Genomic DNA, 27234 nt, shown 5'->3' with positions numbered 1-27234 from the left:
ATACAAAATGTGTTTGAGTTTGAATTTGAATTTCCCGCACACGCGCCGACGTCATCGCCGAGGGACACGTACACGCTACGGACGGAGAAGAAGAAGCCGGCCGGCTTCTTCTTCTCCACCGGCCGGCTTCTTCTTCTCGGAGAAGGCACCCGACGCTGGAGAGGGAGATCGACGCTGGAGACCGACGCTGGAACACGAACACGACGCTGGATGATCACAGCGGGACCAGGTAAGTGATCGATAAACCCGAACTTTTCTCACTGTATTTTCATACAGTGAGAAAAGTTCGGGTTTATCGATAATTGCAATTTTTTTTAACCCGAACCAAGGTGGGGTTTAACAGTCGGGTGGTTAAAATAACGCTAAACTTATTATTGTGGCACACAGCATTGAAAAGTTTTGGAGGTTTTTTGCTTTTATTTTCAATTTTGTATTTTCTTTTAATGTAACACTAATAATGTAACAAACAAAACAAATTAAACAGAATAAAAAAAATAAATATGGTTACAAAATGACAAACAAAAAAAATCTTCAGGAGAATTACATTCAGCCTACTAAACCTATACATAGTGTATGTAACCTTCGAGGCTTGCTCTGTCACAATTACCATGTGCTTATGTCAACTCTAAACCAGTCCAGCACCTCATCAACTGCAGATCTAGAGACTAAGATGGTGCTGTCTTTCAAAGGATTCATAGGAAGATGGAGGGTTCATATCTTGGGACACTATCTGCAAGGAGTTTGTATGTTCTCCCCGTGTTTGTGTGGGTTTCCTCCCGGTTCCTTCCACATTCCAAAAACATGCAGTTATTTTAATTGGCTTCCGCTAAAAAATTGACCTTAGGCTGTATTAATGACATATGAATATGGTTGGGTCATTAGATTGTAAGCCCCTTTGAGAGACAGCTAGTCACATGACTATGGATTTTGTAAAGCGCTCAGTAATATGTTGGTGCTATATAAATACTAGTTAATAATACCCCCTCCTTCCCCCTCCCATATTATATAAGTTTATTTTCATATGCCTGTTTTTTTTTTGTTTGTTTCTGTTTAATTTTCCTTGTTTTAGTTTTTTTATTACATATATATTTTTCTACACATTTGTATATTTTATGTCAATTTATTTGTTATAACCCCAATTGTTGTTTTGTTTTTATTGTTATTTATTGAAACATCCTTCATTAAAAAAGTTTAAAAAAAAAAAAAATAATAACCCCCTTCAACCCTCTTAGCTACCCAGCACCAAGTGCAGAGAACCGCTGATCCAGCACTGCAGATGTCCCCACACCCCTAACATATCACTACAGAGATATTAACAAACTGCATACTCACTCTGCTTTGCCAGATCGCGGCTTATGAATGCGGCATCCACATCCTCCAGTAGTATAATGCTCTGCTGCGGGGCCACACTTAGCAAGTGGTTGAGACGGTCATCGGAGAGACTGTTGTCACTAAGGCTCATCAGACAGATGCTGTACTCCAGTTCTCCCGCCAGTGCCGTGCTAGAATGAGACACAAAAAGATCTGCAATATCAGTGATGAATTAGTCACTGCAAGATTTTACATCCATACCACTCTTCTGTAAGTGATATATAGAAAAATCTTAGTGGGGTGTATGCATTTCAACTGCATGTGTTTGTCTTAAATTTTGTAAAAATTCTATTTAGTTTTAATAAATCTTATTTAAAAAACAGTTCTGGTTGGAGCAAAGAAGGTTTAAATCCTTTATGTAGCGCCTTCCCAAGTGGCAGCATTTCCTAGCATAAGGAAGTGATAAATGCACAACAACCTCATTGTGAATTAGTCCAAAGCTGTCACCAGAAAGGGGGTTCACAGGGGTTCGAATGGGGGAATATTCCAATAGGAATCCCTATCCTGATAATACCTGGAAAGAGCAAATTTTCTCAAACTTTGTTATATTTCTATCTAGTATGTGTGAGCTTGTGAATTTATTATTACACAGTATTTATATAGCGTCAACCTAATATGCAGCGCTTTAATAAGTCCATAGTCATGTCACTAGCTGTCCCTCACAATCTAATGTCCCTACCATAGTCATATGTCTTTAATACAGTCTAAGGCAATTAATCCAATGCATGTTTTGGAATGTGGAAGGAAACCAGAGTACCTGGAGGAAATGCACATAAACAGGGGGAGAACCTTCAAACTCCATGCAGTTAGTGTCTTGGCCGAGATTCGAACCTGGGACCCAGCGCTCAAAGTGCTAACCACTAAGCCAACCATCCTGCCATAAACTCAAATGTGCTGTTTACTGTAGTCAGTTGTAATTACATTTTTTTTTTCATTTTTGTTAGCTGGTTGTCATTGTGATTACTGCCCCTTTAATGATACTTACATAAAACTACTTTTACCACACCCAGGAGGTCCATAGAGAAGGTAGCCCCTTCTGTAGGGTATTCCTATAAAGAAAAAAAAGCAGATTCAATATCAAAGGATAAGTGATTGTAAAAGAGTCAATTACTGGTATTCAAATTGTAGTGCACCACTCCATACCTCTATTGCATGCATAAAAAAAGACAAAGCATAAATTTGTTTTTTAATTTAAAGTAAAGGGCATTCTGCGACTACACATCCAACAAGACATCTTAGCACTGAAAGTGCAGAATCACCAAGAAAAACAATTCCCTCTGCTCTGGTCATGTTCACCTGTCCTAGCTCTGGTAACATTATTGTATCAGTTATATTAAAATAATAACAGCAGCTGACCTAGAGTAATAAACAGCCCCATACAAAGGCTCCGATTTATTAAAGCTCTCCAAGTGATCCAGCAAACCTGGAATAGATTTCCAAAAAAGTAATTTGCTATTTGTTAGCAAATGTTTTAAATTCTGGACCAGATTCATTCCAGGTTTGCTGGATCACCCAGATTCACTGATGAAAGCGTATCAACTCCAGCTTTGGGGAGCTTTAATAAATCACGGCCAAAATCTGAGAATAAACATTGTCTTTAGGTCATATTTGGAGAGCTAAGTAGTCAGGTATTTTCTGCTGTCTATGTCCTACCTGGCTAGATTCACCCTAGGTGACCAGGTCACCACTGTCACTGGGACAGGAGGTAATGGCAAATCTAAAATTATCATAGCAGTTATCAACAAATAAGGTCAGGGTAATCTATGAACGGGATCACTTGTTTCAGAGACAAATGTTTGTCAGGGGGAGATTTCCTCTGAGGTATATGTTAATTTGTTTAGGTATAGCTTAACATAAAGTATACAAGTTTGCTCTTGCCTCTGTCAATATACCACTTAGGGTTGTTAATGAATCCTTTCACATCCTGAACAATCTTATCAGAAACTCCTTTCTCGAGCACTACAGAGCTAATTGGCCTTCTTCGACGTGGGAACCCAAAGGGCCGCCACTCTGAGCCCATTGCTGTGTACATGACGGTCTTTCCTTCTTGCTGTCGGAGTGCAAGTTCTCTTGCTGTCAGGAAAAAAAAAACAAGAGTTATTTTAATGTTAATTTTCAAAACATTTAACATTGATTTGCTTTAAAGCATGACCCCCCAAAAAATCTACCTTTTGTCTTGAATTCCTACTGAACAATAGCAATGCACTTCCTGTTCTAGGAGACTGATACATGAATAGATCCTGAATTGTGAAATCTATAGTACAGCTGCCTCTATTGCCTTTATAGTACCCCTGACTACTATTCTTAACAGATTTGGATTTGTTGGTGTCACTGCTGTGCTGCTCACAATTCTCTTTGCTAGCAAGCAACCTGCACCCGAGGGCCTGCAGTGCAAGGATCTCCCTGCTTCTGTTTTATTCATTCTATGGGTTTGTATTTCCTCCACCTCCATTGCTGCTTTTTTAACAATAACCCACCACCCTTTTATCATATCACCAGTCATGAGGGAAAGTTCAGCTCTAACAGGTGGAAGCAAAGCTAGACGGCTGCCTCCTCTACCAAGATGGCCACCTTCACAAAATACCATGGTGAAGAATTAGTAATAGGAAAAAAGATCCTCTGTATGACACACAGACAATAATTATGGTACTTTGTCCCTTTTTTGGGCACAGCTGACACAGCATAGTGCATCTTTGAAAAAACAATGTGTATGTATCACGTCCTACCTTCCTGCAGAATGTTGAAGAAGATATCACGGTTGGTCCCTATGGCGGTGAAGGTGACAGATTCCCAAGGTGTGCCTGTGTGCAGGTCAATCATCTGCTTCTCCCTGTTCCTTTCAATGCGAATCCACTTATTTTTGTACCTGGAAATGACCAGAAGAATATAAAAAAGAATGTTTTCAGGTGTAATGAAAATCATATATACCTTCACACAGAAAGCATGATCACTAAAGTCAAGGCATAGAGAGGACAAAGTGACAGATTCTCATGACAGTCCACCCAGTTACCTTCAATGTAGTGCTTACTGCATGCATGTAAAGTGCTGCGGAACTGTAACACTCCTAAGTATTTTTTTAGCTCTCACAGAGATCACAGTTCTCCCCCTGACAATACTATCATCTGTTTTTTTTTCCATTTAAAAGGATAGTGCCATGCTTGTTTAGCCATCATCCAGGGTAAGGAAAGCTGAGTCAATGGTCACACAATTGGGTAATTACTGCTGCATGTGAATCTATTGTCTGTCATCACAAATGTCTGACACAGATCAATTCATACTGCAGCCCCTCAATGTGCAAAAATATTACATATTTTATCATTGCTGAATAACGAGAAATAACAGGAATAAATTATTGCAAATTTGTAAAATTACTAAGAGCTTCACTTTCACACAAACAGCACTGACCAAGCTGCACTTACCAAATGAAGTGGTTTCCAGGACTGGGGACAAAGTCAAATTTGGTGCTGACTCTTCCACTCTCGTGCTGTAGATATGACGTCTCAACGCTCAGGTGTTGCGTATGTTTCGCATGATGGGAGATCCAGCTTAACAGCCACTGGTAGCTCTTGTCTTTGCTGGGTACCTCAAGTGTGATCATGTAATGCCTTCTGAAGGCGACCATGCCAAGCTGGGCACTTTTACGGGCCAAAGCCAAAGCTGTGCCAACCCCAACCAGGCCAAACCCAGCCCCGAAATAGGGATTGTCTTTCAAGGCCGCAAAGAAGTCTGCAAACGGCATTTTTTCTGAGTGCAGCCGAAGATTAGATGACTGTTATCGCTGCAAACTTTAAAGAAATGAAGAAAGTATTTTCTTTTGATGAACAAATAAAAAATCTCTTAATATCCTATAAACCAATCACATCACCAAGGCATAAGCTGCATGTAAAGAAGAACACATGCATACAAAAAAGGCTGTTTAATGGTTTCCCACCTAGTTTTATATGCCATGTGAGCAGTACAGTGGCTCAGTGGTTAGCACTCTGGCCTTTGCAGCGTTGGGTCCTAGGTTTGAATCTCAGCCACTATCTGCATGGAGTTTGCATGTTCACCCTGTGTTTGTGTGAATTTCCTCCAGGTTTTAGGTTAGGTTAGGTTAATTGGTTTCCCCCCAAAATTGACCTTAGTCTGTAATAAAGACATATGACTACAGTGTTCTCCCCAGCCCTTTTAGCTGGGCGCACCACCTGGCACTTTTCGGGGACCACCCGGATGTTTTTGGGTGGTTACTGAAGAGTTGGGTCACAATACCCAACCTGCCACCCGCCTACAATTTCTTACCACCTTAAAAAATATTCTGGGTTAAACACTGGACTATGGTAGGCATATTAGATTGTGAGCTCCTTTGAGGGACAGCTAGTGACTATGGACTTTGTACAGGGCTGCATAATATGTCGGCGCTATATAAATACTGTATAAAAATGTCTGACAATGTAAGGAAATAGGAAAAAATGTTGCAAAAAGCACCCAGTGCTTTTATTTTATAAACAATATTTACCATTTATAGATAAAATAAAGTGTGCATTAAAAAAAAACATTCACTTACCTTTTCATGTTGGAAGACCTCAATCTATGTACTTACCACATCCAGCAAATCCCACACTTTCTTCATTACCATCTTCATTCCAGAGCTCCTTGTTACATCCCACCCACCATTCTCCTTTCTTACAGGTTCATAATGACGTCACCTGATCTCACATGGCCCATACGTGAGCTGTCTTCTCTAAATGTGAGTGCTGATCTCACTATGCCAATGTGTGAGATTGTGCGCTTGTTTTCTTACATTTCAGGAAAACTCTTGATGACACAATGGGCCTGATTTATTAAAGCTCTCCAAGGCTGGAGAGGATACATTTTCATCAGTAAAGCTGGGTGATCCAGCAAACCTGAACTGGATCTGGTCCAGAATTGAAAACATTTGCCAACAAATAGCTAATGACTTTTAGGAAATCCATTCAAGGTTTGCTGGATTTGATGGGTTTTGTTAAAGCATTTCTAAATCCCCAACTAAACATGTATTATATTGCAGCTTACTAGAGGAGATGGCTGCAATCATTGACTTTTTCTGCAACTAACACACTTCCTGTTCTAGGGTGGCTACACTCACTGCTGCATTGTATCTGAGGAAGTCATAGTTGTCACCCAGTCTATTCCTTTTTGGACTACAAACACACCTTCTCCAATTATTCTATATTGCATGGAGGGTGGAAAGGATTGTTAACTTACTGAAGGAAAATAAGAATGGCTGAGCTTTCAGTTCAGCTTACAGGAAGTCACAGAGACACAGCATTTCTGGGGAATAATTTGTGTTTTCTTTTCTTGCTGAATGTACTCTCAGCCTGTACAAAAAAAAAAAAAAAAGAAAACAAATGCTGACACCACACCTAAGAACTCATAAGATGCATTGAGACAGATTTAATAAAGCTCTCCAAGACTTGAGAAGATAAACTATCATGGGCAAACCTGGGTGATCCAGAAAACTTGGAATAGATCTGGTCCAGAACTGAACCCATTTGCTAATTCATTGCAAATGATTTTAAGAAATCCCGTCCATCTCACCCAAGCTCACCCATGATAGTCCGTCCCCTCCGTTCTTGCAGGCCAAATATATTAAATTCTTGTCTTTGGGTTAGGTTACCATTTACGTTAGCCAATAATAGGTATTAACAAAGTGTAAATAGGTCATCAGCAAATATCTGACTTTAGAAACTATAGAAAACTTTCTGCTTTGAAAATTGTAATATTTGCAAAAAACATTCCATCCATCACATGAAGTTCTTCTTTAAACCACATGGTACTCATTCATTAGGTGATTAGGTAAATCAGACATTCTCGACCAGGCAGAGGTTTATTTATAATAAATATAGAATCCCTAGGGAAGAGGGAATATGAGAGGAAGACACACAGAGCTCAGAATACACTGAGGTCACCACTCACCTTCTCATGCCTACATCAGGCTGCTGACTTCTACTTCCGGCTCTCTGCGTTCCAAGCCTCGCTCCGCCTTACACACGTCGCCTGTAAAGGAAGTGATGCTGCGTTCCACGGTTGACTTCCGGTTGCGTTCCAGGCTTTGGTTCTTCTGTGGGTAAAGAGCTAGCAGTCAATAAGCGCTGCTAGGTTTGATAGTTTAGGTCGCAAAGGATGGGGTTCGAGCTATAGCGGACGGCCTTCGCCCAGGCAAGAAGAGAGTCACTATCGGGGAGACATAAGCATGGTGAAAGGTGCTCCTGGTAACCTAGGTAACGCATAGATAAGGGAGTCAGGGGGGAGCCCCAGTGACAAGTCACCTGGTTTGGAGGATTTACTTCTAGAAATGGCTTTTTTTGTTCTGACAACCCAGGGTCTTGCAGTGGGACGAATTGGGACAGGTGGGGGGATGAGGCAAGGTGTCAGGTCAAAGGTCACCACTCTGCATTGGTTAGCATGGGGGAGGGGTTCTTAAAATCTGTAATACCATGCAAGCCCAATTGACCAATCGAGGGCAAAGTGACAGGTTCTCTTGCTAACCCTACCACAGTCTAATTCTGCATTGGCGCTTTTGCAGTGTTAATGCCTGGCTTTCCTCCCCGAATGCAAAGCAGTCGGCATTCCTGAGGGCACATTGTGGTTTGCTGCAATGGAGGGGGTTGACTGGTACCAGAACAATTTGTTGGGGTGCCCATTAAACTGGTATTGCAATACTTTATAATACACATATAAGACTTAACAATTTCTCCCGGTTGCACCATAAAATTCCCTTTTATAACATATTGGCTTTGCAATGCTTTTTCCCATTTTCATTTATGCACCTGAGCACATAAAATCATCATACAAGTCACTGAATGTTATTTTCTTTCTTTCAAAAGAAGAACATTTTCAGCTTAGATCATAGCGGGGTATGCGGCTATCATAGCACATGGAAATGTCTGGAGTAGACCTTCAGAGATCATGTGACTGGACTGTGAAGTCATGTGAGCAATTACTGCTTCCTGCGTCAGCTGGGGATGAGTTCCCTATGGGGGATTGGGCTGAGGACCATGCTGGTGAGGAAGGATCTCAAGCCCTCCATCTTTCAGCAGAGGATAACTCTCAGAGGACCAAGGTCTCCCTGTCTGGCCCTGGACACGTTCTTTTTGAAACCTCGGAAGTGCAAAGCGCTTCACCAACTGGTAAGTGGCTGATGTTCCAATATGTTAAAAAGCACACATGCTCACTTGCGGTGACTTTCCTTTACATAAAAGTCACTTACAAACAGCCTCTGACCTTGCCAATACTCTAGGAAGTATTGGTCTTATAGCCCCTCCATTCTTGTGCTTAATAGCCTCCTCCTCTTCTGGGTGTGGCTACTTTGTGTGTGCCCAGCTCACAGGAGGAAGAAGGGGGATTACTGTGGAGCAGTGTTTCTCACCCAAGGTTCCATGGAACCCTAGAGTTCTTACAGAGGTTGCTAGGGGGTTCCTTGAGCAATGAGCAGTTTCTGCCTCTCAGGTCAGTTAACGATGACACAAATTATCTTTTTGGCTATCTGTAAGAGTGACATTTTTTCCATTGACCACCACACTAATGTACTGTGAGCTGTGGGTATAGTAATTATAGCAGGGGGTCCCTGAAGACCTGAAAGTTATGTCAAGGGTTCCCTCATGTTAAAAAGGCTGAAAAATACTGCTATAGAGTATCAACTAAGGGACAGCTCAGGGTCTGCTGTGGATGCTGAGATCAAATCTAGAGAGAACAACATTCTTATTACCCAATTGGAAGGTGAAATATACTCTTACCAGCTTACCTAAGCTGCTTGACATAAAGCAAACCTGGGAGGTCTCTGGAGATGTTAAACTGGCTCCCGTTGTGTACAGCTGGTGCCCTCTTAAGATTCAGAGGGAAATCAGAGTATGAAATTCCTGCCAAGGAAAGAACATGTACAACTGTGCAAGACTGAAGGGAAGGCCGCAGGGCATATCTAAGCTGATCTACTTTACCTGTGTAACTAAATAAAACCATCATTGCCCTTTAAAAAACACCTTACAGTATTCTCCATAAACAAGTTTTTAACCTGGGTGGGTGGGAAGAAGTTGTAGGCAAGTTGCAACCTCTGTATTGTGACCCAACTTCTCAGTAACCACCCAAAAACAGCTGGGTGGTTGCTGAAAAGTGCCTGGTGGTGCGCCCTGCTAAAAAGGGCTGGAGAGAACACTGCCTTCGATTAATTTAAGATAATTCTGTTGTTCGCTTTAAATGTTTATTTACCAATGTCTGTCTCTCCATTCAGATAATTCTGTTGGCATCTTGGCTGAAGACACTCTGTTGTCTCAGGACTTCCCTCAGCTTGCAGACTCGGTTTTGACGGAACTTCCCAGCAGTACTCGGAGCAATGCAGAAATGATCTTAACAGACCAGACACTCATCAGACTTGACAGTGACTCTTATCAAGGCAAGAAGGATGGCCTTTCATGTCCCATTTGTCAGAATCTGTTCAAGTCACCTAGTGAACTAAAGGAACATTTTAAAGGTCACACTCCAGTATCCCAGGACTTCATATGCTGGCAGAGGGGCTGCACATTTACCGCCCAGGACTTTAAAAAGTTTCAGTCCCATCTGAGGAGGGAGCATAAAGTGACCCCAGTGATTTGTTCTCATCGCAGCTGCCGTATGCTTTTCCCAAGCCGAGAGGCGATGGCTCAGCACTTTCGTAACCATTTTCCTTTTCACTGTGTTCATTGTGACTTTGTCAGCTCCAACACAAAGCTGTTCTCCCAGCATCAGAAGAGTCATTGTAAAGGCGGACAGGTTGTATCAGACTTTGACTCACAGCCAACCCAAGTCAAAGATCTTACAGCTGATACAGCAACAGATGTGCAAAATCAAGGTTCTCTGCGATGTGGTAAGTGAGGTATAGATATAGTGCAGTGTTCAATCCTAACAGCTGGATGGTGCACGTGGCAAAAAGGGGCTTGGTAGGACACATTGTGTTTATTACCTTGGGTTCTATATGTCATAAGGCAAACACAGGAGCAATTCTCTACTCTACCCAAGTTAAAAGAAAAAAAAAAAGATATTGACACTTTATAGTAGATGTAAACCCTAAATGGGTGGGTGATCTTTAGTTTGTTGAAGCACTTGCCTAATACACATTGTCTTAACTGTGAGACTGCGAAACGGGATGGCAACACATGACACCCTATAACAGGAAGTTTCTGAGCAAAGACATTTATGACATATTCCAGTGTTATCCCTAGCCCCTTTTATCTGGCGCACCACCTGGCACTTTTCAGTACTCATCCGGCTGTTTTGGGTGGCTACTGAAGAGTTGGGTCACAATACAGTGGCTGCCACCTGCCTAAAATTTCTTCCCACCCAGCGGGATAGGGGTTTAAATGTACTTTATACTTTGTATTTCTTATTTTATGTAGCATTCAGCTTTTATGCACCTATTTTCACATTAAGTTGCATGGGCTTGCATTGGGCTTGGTTTTGCATTTTAAAATAGTTGAGTGGCTCTACCAACACTCTCTAGGTCAGTTTAGTGCTATGCTAGTGAATACATGTAGTACATACATGTACATCTGCTGTCAATTTCATGCATGCATGAAAGTCTTTTGACATTGTGACCTTTCTGTTGTGTGTAAAGATCAATAGAAAGGATATTCTTCAAAGCGTTTCGCACCCCATGCTTCTTTTAGAAGAAACACTGTATTGGCATCTAGTAATTACACATAATCCAAAAACTCACAACATGCTGAATTAGTCAGAAGTAACAGAAATTGCCAAAATCTCAGAAAAAGAAGAAACCTTCTGGAGCTTAAGAATACATAGTTACTTTGGGACTGATCACAAAGCTGGAGCACTGTACAAAGAAATCCTCTGGAATACATTTACCTGTGGGCTGCTTTATAAAACAGAGTTATAGCCTAACTTTGGCCACATCTGCTTTAAAATAAAAATACACACCAACAGGTTTATATTGTTATATCCTTATCAACAAAATTATTATTATTGCTGTGGAAATAGATTTTGAACTTCATTTGCTACCAATGTCATGTTCATACACATGAAGCCACAGTAAGATCCAAACACTGTAGTGTCGGCATCAGATGATAAATGTTCTGCATTAGAACTGGGAACTTTAGAGTGACATGAGCTATAGCCAATTGGTGCCTTTTATATGGCTGTCATAATCTGTACTTATTTCTTGTACTTATGGTTTTCTTCTGATGGAAAATCTTTTTTTATTTCATTTATGTATTTCAGATAAAGAAGCGGATGTTGGTTTCACAATGGCAATGAGACACAAGAAGCAAGGAAAGGTGGGAGAGCCAGACTCCCAGAATAGCAGTAAGCCGCAAAATAAAGGTGAATCTGTCATCATGAAAACGACAAGAACACGAAGCACCCCTAAAGACAAAAGCAAAGCTGTCACAGGTACTTCTATTGCAGTTCCCCCTATCCTTATCTTTAATTCTTCCCCTTAATCCTGTTGACCTAATCACTAGGTCTCTTTCCCTATGCATTGCAAGTAGGTCATGGCAGGTGGAAGGATTGATAGAATGCTGTACATAGCTTCCTGACAACCTCACTGCATCCTGCCTCAGTACTTATTTCTAGAGCACTCAGTCCTGATGCAAGCATTGGGCTGGCTCATGTAGGACTTTATGCAAATATCTAAATGCCTTGATAGGGTGGATGTCAGTCTGAAGGAGTGGGACATTCATAAACAAACACTATTTGCTTTCAAACTGCTCCAAGTATAGCCAAAATGTATTGCCAAGCCTCACTTATTGAAAGAAATCAGAAACATGGGTGAACCAGAATTAGTTAGGCTGAAGAGGAAAAGACTTAAATTTGCTGGACATCCTTCAACCAATATATGAGGTGGCTCTTTCTAACATGTTGCAGTTTCTAATGGGTATTGTGGGAAGTGTGCAGTGAAATCCAAGTAATCAATTGTATTATAGGAGAGGAGCCTATAAAATTGTGCAGGGCAGACTAAATGAAAGCCGCAGATTTAAAATGAGCATTACATTTGAAATTACAATATGAAAGCTATTATGTGATTTTCATTATTCTTATATCTAACTAGCTACAGCAGCAACGAGGGTGATTCTGGACTGATTTTTGTTTTTTTATTTTTTCTTCATATGGTTATTTTATGAGTTCATGATAATAGCCAGATTCTTCTGAAGAAAGATTCCTATGTAGGAGAAATGTGAACATTATTAACAATTTTTAATGCCCTCAAAGCTTTCAATGTTACTAGTATAATTATTGTATGTGTTTTTTTTTTTTTTTCCCAACATGAAAGAAAATGGTGAAGAGCAGCAGTTTAAGACTCACATGTGCCCTGAATGTAAGCGCTGCTTTAAGAAGAGGACTCACTTGGCTGATCACCTCCGCTTGCACTTCCCTGACCCAAACCTCCAGTGCCCAAACTGCCGTAAATTCTTCACCAGTCGCAGTAAGCTAAAGATTCACATGCTGAGAGAGGCAGGCGAGAAGGCCCATTGCTGCCCACTGTGTGACTACAGCTCTGTTGAAAGAAATGCCCTCAATCGCCACATGGCAAGCATTCACGAGGAGGTGTCTAACTTTTATACGGACGTCTATACCTGCCCGCTATGCCAGGAGACATTTAAACTGAGTCAAGCCTTGAAGGAGCATATGAAACTACATACAACTGAGCAGACGTTGCTGTTTTGCTTTGACCCTGGATGCAACCAGGCCTTGTCTGACCGCAAGGAATTTCTGCGGCATATGAAAGAGTCCCATGGTATCCAGGCTGTAGAATGCAGGTACCATGCCTGCTCTATGCTCTTTAGGTCTCATGAGGATATGGAGGAGCATCGCAAGAAACATTACGCTTTTCACTGCCAAGAATGTGACTTTGTCTGTTCCAACAAACACCTCTTCCGCAAGCACAAGAAACGTGGACATCCTGGCAAAGAAGAGCTGGTGTGCCGTTTCTGCCCTTTTAAGAGCTTTAACCCTGTAGAATATGCTGACCATGTGGGCAAAATGCATGCCAATGAGAAGATTCACCTCTGTGGGGAATGTGATTTTGCAACTGCACACAAGAGGGTACTAATACGACACAAGTTATTACACACAGGTAACAAGACCACCATGATGGTGTTTTGAAACAAGGGACCATGACTTATTGGGGGGGGGGACTATAATATGTTTAAGTACCATCAGAATCACTTTTATGGCTAACAATATATTCAGGAGTTATATAAAACCTATGGTATGTATGCAGGCTTGTCATCTGCAGCCCTTATTTATTGCAAAGCATGTTAAAAGTGTAAATTGTTGGTGCTATATTTGTAAAAGAAAATAGTCGGTTGATTTCCAAAAAAAAGGCATAGCTTAAATTAAACATCAAATTCTGCTGTAATATAAAGTGCTACTTCTAAAAATTTGGAATCGGACAGGGTGTTATTTCAGAAAGAAACAGCGATGTCCCCTCTGCAGTAATCATTCTCACTTGCCTCATTACTCCGATGAAGTATCAAAACCACGGGGCTGTGCATGCTCAGCTCAGCGTTGGTTGTCAGGATACCTGGCATTCCAGTCATTTTCTGGTTTTGCTGTGACTAAAGAATCTCCAGCAAGTCTGCGTGGGAGTCACGTCATCCTGACTCAGCCAATCAAGATGGCTAAATTTGCAACCAAGAAGAGAAGGAAGAAGGTGGTGGTGCCTTGAGATTGAACGGGTACAGGGCAGTATAGCAGGGTTTTATTTCCACTTTAATGCAGATTTGGTTTTAAGTAATTTCTTTTCACCACTAGATGTCACCAGAATTCCGGGCTTGTTGATAGTCTTTAAGTCCAGACTATCGTGTACCTGCCCCTTGGGCTCAGTGTTCTAAATTGTATAAGGGGTGTTCTCAAGGAGAAACCTTTTTCCTTTTAGGTTTAGATAAAATGGAGAAAGCTTAGAGCTGTTCTATTCATTATTTCACATTTCTTTTGTTTCCAATTTTTCAGGAGAAAAACCTCACAAATGCAGCCAGTGTGACTTCAAGTGTCGGGACTTTAGCTACCTCTCTAAACACATGCTGACTCATTCAACAGACAAGAACTACATGTGTACAGAATGCGGATACATCACCAAGTGGAAGCATTACCTGAACGTACACATGCGTAAACACAGCGGAGATTTCAGGTTGGTGTCATTAGGCTCTTACTTAGCTTTGTCATCTATTATTGTGTATTTTTCAGTTTCATACAGATGTTATGTTTTTTAACCATACTATTTTTCAGGTATCATTGCAATCAGTGTTCGTATCGCTGCCATCGTGCTGACCAACTGAGCAGCCACAAGCTCCGGCACCAGGAAAAAACCCTAATCTGTGAAATCTGTGGGTTTGGATGCAAGCGCAAGAGTGAGCTTCAGAAACATATGCAAATCAAACATTTCCAGAGCTCCCAGGTACCCCTGTACCAGTGTCAGCACTGCAGCTACCAGACAAGATACAAGCAAACCTTGCGTAACCACGAGAATGGCAAGCACACCAAACATCGTGAATTTCGATGTGCCCTCTGCTCTTTCCGCACTTTTAGCAACACTAGCCTGTTCTTTCACAAACGCAAATCACACGGGTACGTACCAGGTGATAAGGAGTGGCTAGCGAGATATGCTAGAAAACAGCAAGAGAACAACTCCAACCTGCTTTTTCCTTACAAAACTGAGGTATCAATGACTCTTAAACAACCTTCCCCTGCTGATCAACAAGCTCGGGAACATAACTGTGAGGCACTAGATAGCCACGGTGAAGAAAATATAGGATCCCAGGCAGCGCAGTGCCTACAGGTGGAAGATCTTCCTGAGCCCTCTGATGATGCCAACATGTCAGTGGCAGAGGAATCCTTATTGGCAGCTATTACACTAGAACCTGTTGAAACTTGCAGTATTGAAATGGAAGACTTCCCAGTGCGACTAGAACTAGCCACAACCAATGAGCTCATGGACAAGGAACCTGCTGTTGAGACAATGGTTACTTGTGAAGATCCTCTTCCAGAGCGAGCGGAAATCCTTTGCTTTTCTGAGACATTGGCTGTTGACGACCATATGACCTGCGGGCAGGAGTTTGAAGAGGAAGCTGACCCTCAAGGTGAAGATCAAGACAAGCTTGAGAATGAAGCATGTGTACCCTCTGTTCAGTATAACACTGAGCCAGTTTTGTGTGAAATAAGTGACCAATGTGAAACACTTCCTGACCAAATGAATGATGGCCTTGAAATCCAGCCTATTGACCTCTCAGTTGAAGTACAGCAGTCCTGGGCAGATGTCATGAAGGGCGGAGTACAGGTGACCATTGTATGTGAGTCAAGTGGACTTAATGAGACCAGCCTTCAGGTAGTAGAACCCCCTGCTGTCTCTCTAGATGAAAGCAGTGATAATAACAGACCTGAATCCATATTGAAAGCTTTAAGAAAGCAAGACAAAGAACAAGCGGAGACACTTGTGCTGGAGGGAAGAGTTCAAATGTTGGTGGTCCAATCTAAAAGTCAGGTTTACCGATGTGAAAAGTGTTCCTACATCACTAAGAAAAAGGCATGCATTGTCCAGCATGCCAAGAATGGTTGCAGAATGCGTAAATCTGCTTTAATGTGCCAGGAATGTGGCGCTAGCTTTAAACAACAAAGAGGGCTCAATACTCATATCCTTAAGAAGTGTCCAATAACGTTAAAGAAGAAAAGAGCTGGGAATAGGGCAACTACCTTATCAAAGACAATGAGCCCCTGTGACAACATCCATCCAGCTGATGACAACGTGAATGCTGTATCTTCCAAGGAAGTTATTTCTAACACCCAGGCATTCTGCTTACCTGAAATATGTTTAGAAGCTTCAGATCCGGTATCTACATATCAAGAGTTGGGGAAAGAACGATTAAAAGAAAAAAATCCAGAAACAGAAGGCAATAGGAACCCTTTGGGGATTCAAAGAGACCAGGACAATTCTACTTCTGTGCCAGAGGAAGGACAAAAATACAGATTTGAAGATGGAAAGTTCAGATGCTTATTTTGCTCTTATTCCTGCTCCAGGGAATGTACCATAAATTGCCACGTAAAAGAAAACTGCCGCATGGTAAAAAAGATATCCTGTGCCCTTTGCCTTACTGTTCTACGTTCAGAAACTGCATTAAAAAAGCATAATTGCACAAAGCATAACCGCAATTTGGTTAAAAAATATGGTTGTGAAAGCTCTAGAGAAGAAGAGGGTCTAAATACAGAGGAAGAACCAAATGAAAGTGTAGATTCTAATAAAATCTCAATGAAGTCTACCAGCACCTGCAAACTCTCGTGTTCCACTTGCCCCTTTACTTGTAGTCAGGAGCGAGCCATGAGAACACACAAGAAAAAAGGTTGTTTAAAACCAGGGGAGCTCCAATGCCCACTTTGCTCCTTTCGGTGTATGTCAACAGCGGCTCTCAGTCGACATAGAGATCTTCACCAGAAATATTCTCAAAGCAAAGCACAGCTGCAGTGCAAGCTTTGCGATTTCACCTGCAAGCAACCACGATGTTTGAAGCAACATGTACGTATCCGCCATGAAGGAGTTAAACCTCACTGCTGCAAATACTGTGACTTTAGCACCACTCGGCGGTACCGCCTGGAAGCCCATGAGTCCCTTCATACTGGGGTTGGCAGAATCTCTTGCAATTCTTGCAGTCGGACCTTCGGTACAAACTCTAAACTACGACTGCACCAGCGGAGAGTCCACGAAAAGAAACCCACACACTTTTGTAACTTGTGCGATTATAGCGGCTATAGTCAGAATGATATTGCTCGGCATCTATGCAGTTGCCATACTGGAGAACTGGTTTTCCCATGCAATGTGTGCCAGGCAAGCTTTAGCTCTGAGGTAGCACTGAAACAGCACAGCCTGCGGAAACACCAAGAGAAGGAGACATATGAATGTTTGCAGTGTCCGTTTACCTGTCACAGTCAGGCAACACTTCGATGTCATGTTCAGAAACAACACCTACAGTTGGAGTGTACCAACTGCAAAGAGACTTTCTCCCGCCGGCAGGACTTGGAGGAACACCGTAAATCTCACTTTTCCCACCACTGCCTGCAGTGTGAATTTTCTGCTAAGGACCGACAGCACCTGATAAATCATTATGCAGAGGTACATGAGTGCCCAACTCTGCCTGGTGCAGAGGTAGAGGAAGGGCCCTTGCGCTGCCCTTTCTGTTCTTTTTCGTGTCATCATCAACTGGTTTATGACCACCATGTCAAAGGCCATGGGGCCACAAGGGTCTACAAATGTTCAGACTGTGACTACAGCACCAAAAATAAGCAAAAGATCACCTGGCACAGCCGTATTCATACCGGGGAAAAACCTTACAAATGTCACCTATGCACCTATGCCTGTGGAGATCCTTCACGTCTTAAGGTATCTGTACCCAGTTTTGGAGGGATATTACAATATCTTTAATATCTAGGCTTTATCAGCAAAGCTATTTAGTATTTATGTCTCCGAACCTTGAGTGTCTGCTAACACATTATGCAGATAGGCTGGCCTCCTATACCAGATGAACAGAATAAGTTTGTTGGCTTTGCTCTAACAACATTCTAGATTTCATATTTGACATAAAAAAGTTATACGAGTGTGTTAGAGTGCTAAATTTCTATCAAACCATATTGGAAAATGTTAAATAATTAAAACTTGACTCCAACCACGCTTAGTCCCTAGCCCAATGTTTCTCAGCCAGGGTTCCTCCAGAGGTTGCTGGGACTTCCTTGAGCATTGAGCAACTTGTACCTCTTAGGTCAGTTTAAGTGACGCCAAAAATCTTTTTGAGCTTTATGTAGGGGTGACATTCTTTTCACTGACTTCAACAGCATTGTAAGAGGCATTCTCACCACCATGCTAATGTACTGTTAACTGTGGATATGATATTTATAGCAAGGGGTTCCCTGATGACTTGAAAATCATTATTTCAAGTGCTCCCTCGTGTTAAAAACACCAAGAAAGGCTGCTTTGGTCTAGCAATGCTGGTGCAGGATAGGACCAGGATTGAAGAAGCCTAATTCCCATGATCCATTTAGAGCTTCTCCAGCTTTACTTTTTTAAGTGTTCTCCCCAGCACTTTTCGGCTGTTTTTTGGTGGTTACTGCAAAGTTGGGTCACAATACAGGGAGCCATCACCTGCCTACAGCTTCTTCCCACTCAGTTTAAAAAATATCTTGGACAAATACTGCTTTATCTAAGCTCTGTATTATGTTTTGGAGGGTGCAAAAAAGGGCACAATTTTAAGGTGTCATGTACTGTTCTGGAGAGCCCAAAAGCTCCCCAGCTGTAATGCAGCATAATGATATCTGTTTGTGTTGTTCTTCTTTAGTACCATATGCGTATTCACAAGGATGAAAAGAACTACCTTTGTCCTGAGTGCGGATACAAGTGCAAGTGGGTCAACCAGCTGAAATATCACATGACAAAACACACAGGTAACACAGGACAGAAATCTATTTAAAACCCTGGAAAAATAAACTGACCCAAAGTAATTAGTTCCCATTATGGGTGGACTTGGTCTATAATTTTTTTCCAAGGCCAAGCCTATTTCAAGTCTTTCTTTGCTTCAATTGAAAAGTGGACCTTTTTATATTGAAATAAGTCTTCAAGAATTCAATCCTGACCTGTCCTAATGTAACGCAAAAGTCTAATTTAGGAACCACTCCACTTTTTATCATTAGAAATATCCAGTTCAGTGACTTGGGCTTGGCTGAGATAATGCTTCCAGTCTGCTGCAGGCAGAGGGGCAGAAATTCCTTAGTCTTCTCTCCAACATTTATGGCAACATGGTAAGGTGAGATACTGTGAACTGATCTGTATGAAGCATTTCTGAGCACAGAGCTGCATGGGCACCAGGTTTTTCACATACACATTACTTAGCATGTATGTACATACTAAGTTTATATTAATATTGTTTTTATTTGTATTTGCTGCCCAATTCTTGCATTTCAAGCCACCCAAATAGGTTTCTTTACCTTTCAGGTTTGAAGCCATACCAGTGCGAAGAGTGCAACTACTGCACCAACCGAGCTGATGCGCTGCGAATCCACCGGGAGACCCGTCACCGTGAGGTCCGCTCCTTTATCTGCGAGCAGTGCGGCAAGGCATTTAAAACTCGCTTCCTTTTAAAAACTCACCTGAAAAAGCACAGCGAAGACAAGCCGTACGTCTGCAACGTGTGTCAGCGTGGATTCCGCTGGCCAGCAGGACTGCGCCACCACTACCTCACCCACACCAACCAGCAGCCTTTTTTCTGCCAACATTGCTCATATAGAGCCAAACAGAAGTTCCAAGTGGTGAAGCACATACAGCGGCACCATCCCAACCATCCGGATGTGGAGAAGGGTGTTGGGAAGGAGCCATACCTGTTCTCCATCCAGGGACATGACTCTGTGTTTCAGCAGCCTCCAGATTGCCAGGCAGATACAGTCTCCTGAGAAGTGCTTTAGTGATAAGTACTGTTATCCTTCTGAAGTTAGAATGAGCTTCCAATGTAGTTTATTTCTATTTTTTAATTGCACCTTCAAAATTGGCATGAGGAAGAAAGGTGGGAAAGATTAAGATTGCAGGTCTTCCATTTTTTAAGAATAATTTTCATTGAACAAAATATAAATGGTTCATTGCTGACCTTCCAATGAAAATGCTAGCTTGTCAACAAATATCCTAATTAGAAAAAAAAATCGAGGGCAGTTCGTTTATTCCATTCCTGCTTCCACTGTAGCATGTTTTTTCAACATGGCAGGTGCTGCTCCATGGAAACCCCTTATCTTCCCTGCAGAACATCATCAGATATTTCTTTTGTTTTCCCTCAGTAGGCATTTTTTCTATTTGCTCCATGGGTTAGCTCTTTCAATGTCGCACAGAGACCTAAATCATGCCAATTAGGAGTAATACTGAAGTGTAGGAACTTGATCTAGGTAGAATTGTGACAGGCTTTGAACGTTTACATGGTAAACTATTAACAAGTGGTAAATAATCACCCCTGCTGACCAGCTGCAGACACTGTGCTGCATTCCTAAAGTTTGTAATTGACACACAGAAGTTGCACCAAGCTGCTCAACTCTCTAATGCCCCTAACTGTGGTTAGAAAGCTGGCAAGAGGTGTGCACATGGACAGAATTCCTACCTGTCCCTATTAGTACTTGTTTATTGTGGATCATGCACTTCACCTCTGGAGAATGATTCTATCATCATACATTCCTCTACTGCCAAAAGAGTGCTGAGCTGCTGCAATGGGGGAGCCTTCTGTGTAATCTTTGACAATACATGGTCTGTAAAGTCTTGTTTTAAAAGCCTATTTACCACTTGTTAAAGTGGTCTTTTCACCACAATTTTGCTGCATATAAAAGGGTAGATTGCAAACTAAAATTGAGGACTAAGCCCCTCCTTTTCAGTATATACCACTGCAGCGGTAATGACTGAATGGGAGTGCAGAACCTTCTGGGACACTTACATTACATATTCCAGGAGGCTTTGGGTTGCACCTTCTGCACATGCACGAGATCGGGCATTATCCGGCCACTGACATGGGAAAATGGTAACGGCACTGAACATATACGAGGGCTTTCATTTTATTTATTTATTTTTTGCACTAGGTTACAATGCTTTCTTTGGTGTTGTATAGATTAAGTTATATCCTCAATACAAAATGAAGCCGAGTTGCAATTTATGTGCACTTGCCGTTATTTATTACCTGGTATATGTAAAAATGTTGAATGTATACATTTTAGGAGAGTGTTATGATTGAAGATATTTTAAAATAAAGTTGACATAGTGGAAAGTGATTATTACCAACACACACACACACAAGCTGTCCTGCATAGTGAATAAATAATGCCTGCTGTCTCCTTCAACTCTCCTTTTAACATACCATGGCAGCTATCCTAGAACAAGTTGCATGGGAAACTTCCAAACTTTTCATCCAAATTTCATGTATGAAAATACCAATATTAGGTTTACTGGTATTTTTAAGTGCACTTTACACAAATTTTCTCTTGGCAAATAAAAGTACACGTAAAAAGAATATGTGATACTGAAATTCCTTACTCTGATTTCACATTACACTGTGACTTTCTAACAATGTGTATTAGAACTTGCAGTAAGTCAAACAGAGCCACCTCATTTCCTGGCTGGAGGACGTCCAGCATCATCTATCCCCTCCATCCCCAACCTGAGATTTCCTTTCATTTCTTGGATTTCAGTTCACTTTTAATCATGGAGGTATTACCTAAGGTTGGGTTATGTATAGGTGGAGGTATGATCATTGAATCAATTGTCCAGGTCCAGCATCTTCCGTGGTCAGTATCTAAGTTTGTCTGTGCAAATTCAGCCTGCCGAAGAGCACCCACTCCTCCAGAATGATATTGAGACAGTTGCTCTTTTCATTATTGCAAAGAGATAAGTTGTGACCACATTGGGATATTGGAGGCTTCCAAAGCTGTTAGTCAAGTTTCAGTGTGAGAAGCGAAGGATTCCAATGATATAACCCAGGAATTGACTGAAGTAATGCAGAGCTGCATGGCCTCATTTAAAGGAAAATTTAATCCATTCTGCTAATGCATTAAGATCATTTTTAATGGTAAGTATTGCAGAATAGTTTGCATATCTAGGCCAGATCGGTATGAGGCCAGTACAGATCATAAGGGGTGTGTTGGGGTGGGTAGTGGTGAGGCTTCTGAGCTGTATAGCAGGTTCTTCAGTAAAAGAAGAGGACGTGGGCACCATATTGGATTCTGTAAAGTCTGATTAGAGGAAGAAAAAACGGGAAAGTGGCACGTTTTAGTGCCCTGGAGGGTCCAGAGGGTTTCTTTGGCATAAAAAGGAGAGAAAGCTAATGTAGATGTGATTGGCTTGACTATTAAAACCTCTAACTAAAGAGAGCTCAGCAGATATGCGTTTTTAGTCCTCCATGGTGTAGCTATGCCCCCACTTCCCTCTCCCCCAGACTGATATTCAACAATAAAAGCATCACAGTCTCAAATAAAGTATATAATAAAAACAGGTTTATCTAAAAATTGTCATTACCCTGTTGATGACTGGGAAAGGAGGATTTCAAAAAAGTAAATTATAAGCATATTCAGCTTTAATAGCAGAATGTAGATGAAGCTGAATCTATTGAAGCTTCTTGCTCAGGTTGAGGTGGAAACTAAACCTCTCCTTCAGAGACGTGAGCTGATAAAACAATTCAGGCGGATGGGAGAGCTGATGGAACCACTTGGTTGGTCGGCATTAAAATAATACCTGCTTACCATGCCATAAAGGACCCTATGCAGGCACTTCCTGTTCTAGACAGAGTCTACAAGTGGCTGTATTGACAGCCAGGGTGACAATCTGGGTCAGATTGAGATCTGTTATGATCATTGTGGAAAAAGTTTTTTTTTTAGACTTGAATCTAGACTTCTGTCAAGGGAAATCTGTTCTCACTGGTAAATGATCTTTTGTGTCTCTGGGTGAGTTAGTGCAGGAGGAACAAATTTAAATGATGTGCATACACAATGGGGCTGAATTACGACTGCACTATGGGGTGCTTTTATGACAGGTCGAAGTGAAGGGCTGACAGCCTGTATTTTTATTTGGTGAATTGAAACATATAGAAGTTCATGATTGGACATTGATTCACCTGTCCCTTTGATATATGTGGCCAAACACAAAATAAAACATCTATAGTACATTCTTGATTTGGGAAAGAGAACACGAAACAAGCTCTCTCCTGATGAAGCGGACACTGTTTCCATGAAACACTGTTCATCTAGAGATTCCATGTTTGTTGTAAAAACCAGAACATATACATGAGTGTTTGTTTTATTGTTATATGTTAAAAACAAAGCAATCTTTTTGTACATTTTTACAAAATTGTAGTGATGGTAATTATCCCATATTATGAGGTGAAGCTGCCCAAAAATCCCATTTGTGGTTTGTTTTGCTTTGTTTGAAATCTATTATGGGGATGTGGAAGATTCTGTAGCAAGAATACCAATAGGGAGTAGCTGTTTCTGAATAACTAAAAGAATATGAGCTGTTTACTTACTAAGGTGAATTATCATCCTGGAAGGGATTACTCCTTTAGTGAATGCGGACATGGTTCTTTTTTTAAAGAAAACCAAATTACGTGCAAGGGAATTAAATCAACTATGTCTATAGAGCTTTAATCCTGGATAGTTTTATTTCCCTAGTGGTTGAACTTTTTGGACTTATTATTCAACATATTTTTTCAATCTAACTTACTATGAAACTATGTAACAAGTAGATCAGCAGGTGGTTTCTGTAATAAAGACAAAATCTGGAGAGATGTGCATGTGAATCCATACCTGCATGTATGTATATTATCTTATCTGCATTGGTCTGTAATTCAGCATTAAAGCTTTTCCACAAGATCCAATCAGCTGAATAAATAAGATCACGCTAGTTCAGAGTAGAGAACTCAGATAGTGTTTAATACTTCATGGTGTTTCACCATTTTCTTGCACTTTCAATAACACTGTTCATACTGCAGATTCTGTAACATTTGCTACGCTAATCAGCAAAGTAACAGTTTAAATAGAATAGCACCAGAATATACAGCTGTACAATAAATATTAGGTAAAAAATAACTAAACATATTTATACATATATATTATATACAAGTTAGCGTTCTCTGGGGATGTGCAAAATGCAGCTGGACAAACAGCGATAAAGCCAGGCAGTCAGGACTGGCACCGAGGCTGTGCGTAGGACACGTGGACCACCAAGAAGCGGATGAACCTATTAAACTTCCGTACCCTGTACAAGACTCGCTATCTCGGCGATGCGGATAAAAACAAAGAGGGAGGCCGGTGGGATTTTCATGCCATCTTTGGATAAAAGCTGAATATGGCGGTAACCTGTTGAATGGGGCACAACAAAAACCTATCATTAAATCAGTAGGAAACTTTGTATATTAAAATTCTATTTAAATTAGCATGACTGTAATACAGTTATCATACCCTAGTCCAGTTTCTAGGTAGGCCAGATGCCAATTTCCCAATCTCATTTGGAAATTTTACCTATAGGAAGCCCCTGCTCAGGAGGCAAGTAATACTGTCCCAGCACATGGTTGCCCCCAGGACATGAGAATCCAATGAGTGGCATCTGAGCTATGACTGACATGGGCCGTGAATGGTTCTATCAGATAATCCTACCCTATCAAATTTTCCATCCTGGCATTAGGAATGCCTAAACATTTACATATATTCTAGTGCAGACTTCTGACAATGAGAAATGTAATTGCCATCATGTAATTTCAGTACACCCACAGAATGCCTCCAGGCTGCCATGTTGTACTGGAAATTGACATTAAATTACAAAATGACTAGTTTATCACTTGTATATGATATGTTTTTTTACATAATTGGGGTCACCCTTTCAGTTGGCTGTTTAAAGTTTTGATTATATGGGCTCGGAACATATAGTTGCTTTGATTATGCCATCAGTTTTTGTGCTTTGCTTTGGCCGTCTTGACTGGCCAAATCAAACCCCAATGTGCCCTTTCTCACCTGATTTAATACTCTTGAAGGGTAGAGTATATTGTCCAACAAAGTCATTCCTTGTGGTCTTGTCGTAATCTTCCACCACAAACCTTACCAGGGCCAGATCTGGGACATTAATTCTAAACTGCAATGTTTCGTGCCACATGGGGTTAAATCCTACAAATGTAGACAGAGAGAGACAGTTTTAATGTACAATTTCACATTAGCAAACAGCTTTTTAGTCATTGGTCCTGACTCAGCTCCTCCTGCATCACAACAAACAGTTTCATGTTCATTGGTCCTGGCCCAACCTCTCCTTAATCACAACAAACAGCTTCCTAAACAATAGTCCAGACCCAGCCCCTCCTTCACCGTAACAAACAGCTTCCCGGCCATTGGTCCTGACCCAGCCCCACCTGCACTTTAACAAACAACTTCCTGTTCATTGGTCTTGGCCGAACCCCTTCTGCACTGTAACAAACTGCTTACTGGCCATTGGTCCTGGCTCTTGCACAGCGTGCCTTATCATTGCAGTGATGGCTGGACCCATAAACTAAAAGCATTGCTAAAAGTTAAAGGGGGTGAACCATTGGCTACAAACCACCAAGCTGTTGTCCAAGTCCATTGACATCTACAGTAATTATAATAAAATCAATTGATTACAACATGGCAGTAAGAATCCCTTTAACTCACCATTGTTCTCTATATACTTAGTTTCCTGCCTTGCTTGGTCAATGGGAACTCCAAATATTTCCACTCTTACCAGAGGATCTACAATAGAGCCCTCCTTACTGTTCTCCACCTTAGGCAGCTGCTGGGCGCTAATTACCTGCAAACAATGTCATAAATATACATATAAAATATTCTTAATTTTTAAAAAAGTATTTTTAAAGTTTATCTTAAGCCAAAATGTTTTAGGCAATGGTCTAGAGAAGGGTTACATTCACTTTAGGGAAATTTCTTTTCACTTTTTTAAGTTGTGTTGTCAGGACAGAAGGAGAAGAGAATGATAAAAGAAAAAAATACCCAGGGTAATAACTCATCCCTACTCAGCCTAAAACTAAAAAAAAGAAGGTAAAAACATTTCACTTTGTAACTGTACATCAAAAGGACTTTACCTGTATGGTGAGTGTGACCGGAGAATACCCCTCAGTGTCCTGAGGTTGGTCCGGGTTGAAGTTGGTTTCTACGCTTCTCATGAACGCAGGTTTAACAACATAGCCACAGCGGGCGTTCTGCTGGAAAAGTCCATCATTCAGATCCATCTCCACCCCAGCTGTCTGAAAATTCAGCGCCACTAAAGAGCCAACAGAAGAGTCGTTATTGACATTTTCAGTAGCTTTTGGGTTGACCATAAGTAGCCCAGCAGTGAATTAGTGTATATTTGGGGTTCTTAGGGGACCTTTATCTATTGTACACATTGTTCTGCAACAACTTACCCATTTGGCACCCAACATTCCACATTTCCTGCGGGTTATAATTTGAAGAGTCCGTCCTTAGGCCAGTGGGGTAAATCCGTGTCAGCTGGCAGGCGTTATGTCGGACAAATTCATTACCTAAATATGACAGAGCTGTATAAGACAATCTTGTAACAGCTGAATTACAGGGAAACTGCAAAACTACCCTTACAGTAAAGCTCCCCAGAACTGAATAGGTTTAATGTTTATTGTGCCTTGGGTACTGGTTTGAAAAAATGGTTTTGGTAACCTTATCCCTCAATTCCCTGGCAGCCAGTGGTCAACTCTTTGCTCCAACATTTGGGTTGTGGACTGGCTTTCAGTGTCCTCACTTACAATGGTCCTGCATTGTACATGAAGGCATCAAACCCCGAACCAAGGGTGGAGCATCAAAAGCCTTGGGGAACCGAAGGGATAATATATTTCCTTTGTTATCTTTGTCAAAAACAAGCATTTAACCCTTATAGTGCGGGGGGAGCCCCATTGCAAAAGTAGTAGTCCATCTGCCTCACCTGGCTCTCGGACAAGTTTCCTGGCCTTGTACTCGGTGAAGGAAGACATCTCATAGAGCTTGTAATTGGTCCTTGAGTGTTTAAAACTCTCAAACTGAACACTCTTGCAGTAAATAATGCAATCGGACAAAGCTTGCGAGAGACGTTCTTTAGACTTCTGGAAAAAAAAGGAAAGTAAAGAAATTATGTGAAAATGTTCTGAACAGAAAGTGCATCCATTCCAGAACATATATTCAGTATTTACAGAAGTGTGATGAAAGGTTAAAAACTCTGATGGTTTTTATTTTTAGGGGCTCTATTGGTAAAATCTCTGCATTGGTTTCCCAATTCTGCAAACCTCCTGTGCCCGTCATGAGGGACACGCACTATCCTTACAGTAAGTTCCTAGGTCTGCACACCCCCTGTGCCCATCATGAGGC

General features: G+C 41.3%; 3 protein-coding genes across 5 annotated transcripts in view; 1 reads left to right on the top strand and 2 right to left on the bottom strand.

The window, feature by feature from the left end:
- BCS1L (BCS1 homolog, ubiquinol-cytochrome c reductase complex chaperone) overlaps positions 1–7434 on the bottom strand; it is a 12638-nt gene extending 5204 nt beyond the window's left edge. Inside the window, exons 1-7 of the mRNA XM_072418006.1 lie at positions 7306–7434; positions 6595–6707; positions 4791–5156; positions 4098–4237; positions 3250–3444; positions 2357–2420; positions 1333–1502 (exon numbers count right to left, since the gene is read on the bottom strand). Coding sequence (XP_072274107.1) covers positions 1333–1502; positions 2357–2420; positions 3250–3444; positions 4098–4237; positions 4791–5110 — 889 coding nt within the window. The 5' untranslated portion in view covers positions 5111–5156; positions 6595–6707; positions 7306–7434. The remainder of the gene's footprint in view (positions 1–1332; positions 1503–2356; positions 2421–3249; positions 3445–4097; positions 4238–4790; positions 5157–6594; positions 6708–7305) is intronic.
- A 3-nt stretch (positions 7435–7437) lies between these two features.
- Positions 7438–21388, top strand: ZNF142 (zinc finger protein 142). The gene is made up of 9 exons (XM_072418005.1): positions 7438–7610; positions 8217–8519; positions 9617–10228; positions 11596–11766; positions 12647–13450; positions 14329–14506; positions 14605–17743; positions 18693–18798; positions 19346–21388. The coding sequence occupies exons 2-9, from the start codon at positions 8267–8269 to the stop codon at positions 19798–19800; spliced, it is 5718 nt and encodes a 1905-aa protein (XP_072274106.1). The 5' UTR covers positions 7438–7610; positions 8217–8266; the 3' UTR covers positions 19801–21388.
- Positions 21389–23250: 1862 nt separating this feature from the next.
- The window catches only part of PLCD4 (phospholipase C delta 4), a 36238-nt gene continuing 32254 nt past the window's right edge, over positions 23251–27234 (bottom strand). For 2 of the 3 annotated variants that reach the window (XM_072418002.1, XM_072418004.1), the window contains 6 exons: positions 26816–26972; positions 26286–26402; positions 25965–26143; positions 25540–25675; positions 24874–25023; positions 23251–24222 (listed from right to left, as the gene is read on the bottom strand). In XM_072418002.1, the coding sequence (XP_072274103.1) occupies positions 24107–24222; positions 24874–25023; positions 25540–25675; positions 25965–26143; positions 26286–26402; positions 26816–26972 (855 nt within the window). In that variant the 3' untranslated portion in view covers positions 23251–24106. The remainder of the gene's footprint in view (positions 24223–24873; positions 25024–25539; positions 25676–25964; positions 26144–26285; positions 26403–26815; positions 26973–27234) is intronic. The other variant, XM_072418001.1, reaches the window with a different exon arrangement.

Source organism: Pyxicephalus adspersus, chromosome 7 (assembly GCF_032062135.1).
Source record: "Pyxicephalus adspersus chromosome 7, UCB_Pads_2.0, whole genome shotgun sequence".
Taxonomy (NCBI): Eukaryota; Metazoa; Chordata; class Amphibia; order Anura; family Pyxicephalidae; genus Pyxicephalus; species Pyxicephalus adspersus.
This window is presented reverse-complemented; position numbering and strand designations above follow the sequence as displayed.

What these genes read in the sequence shown, in the direction of transcription:
- ZNF142 (XM_072418005.1), top strand. Translation starts at nt 8,267, where the DNA reads ATGGAAATGTCTGGAGTAGACCTTCAGAGATCATGTGACTGGACTGTG. An exon ending in TCAAGGTTCTCTGCGATGTG is followed by an intron (nt 10,229 to 11,595) that starts GTAAGTGAGGTA and finishes TATGTATTTCAG; the next exon opens with ATAAAGAAGCGGATGTTGGT. An exon ending in TCACATGACAAAACACACAG is followed by an intron (nt 18,799 to 19,345) that starts GTAACACAGGAC and finishes TTTACCTTTCAG; the next exon opens with GTTTGAAGCCATACCAGTGC.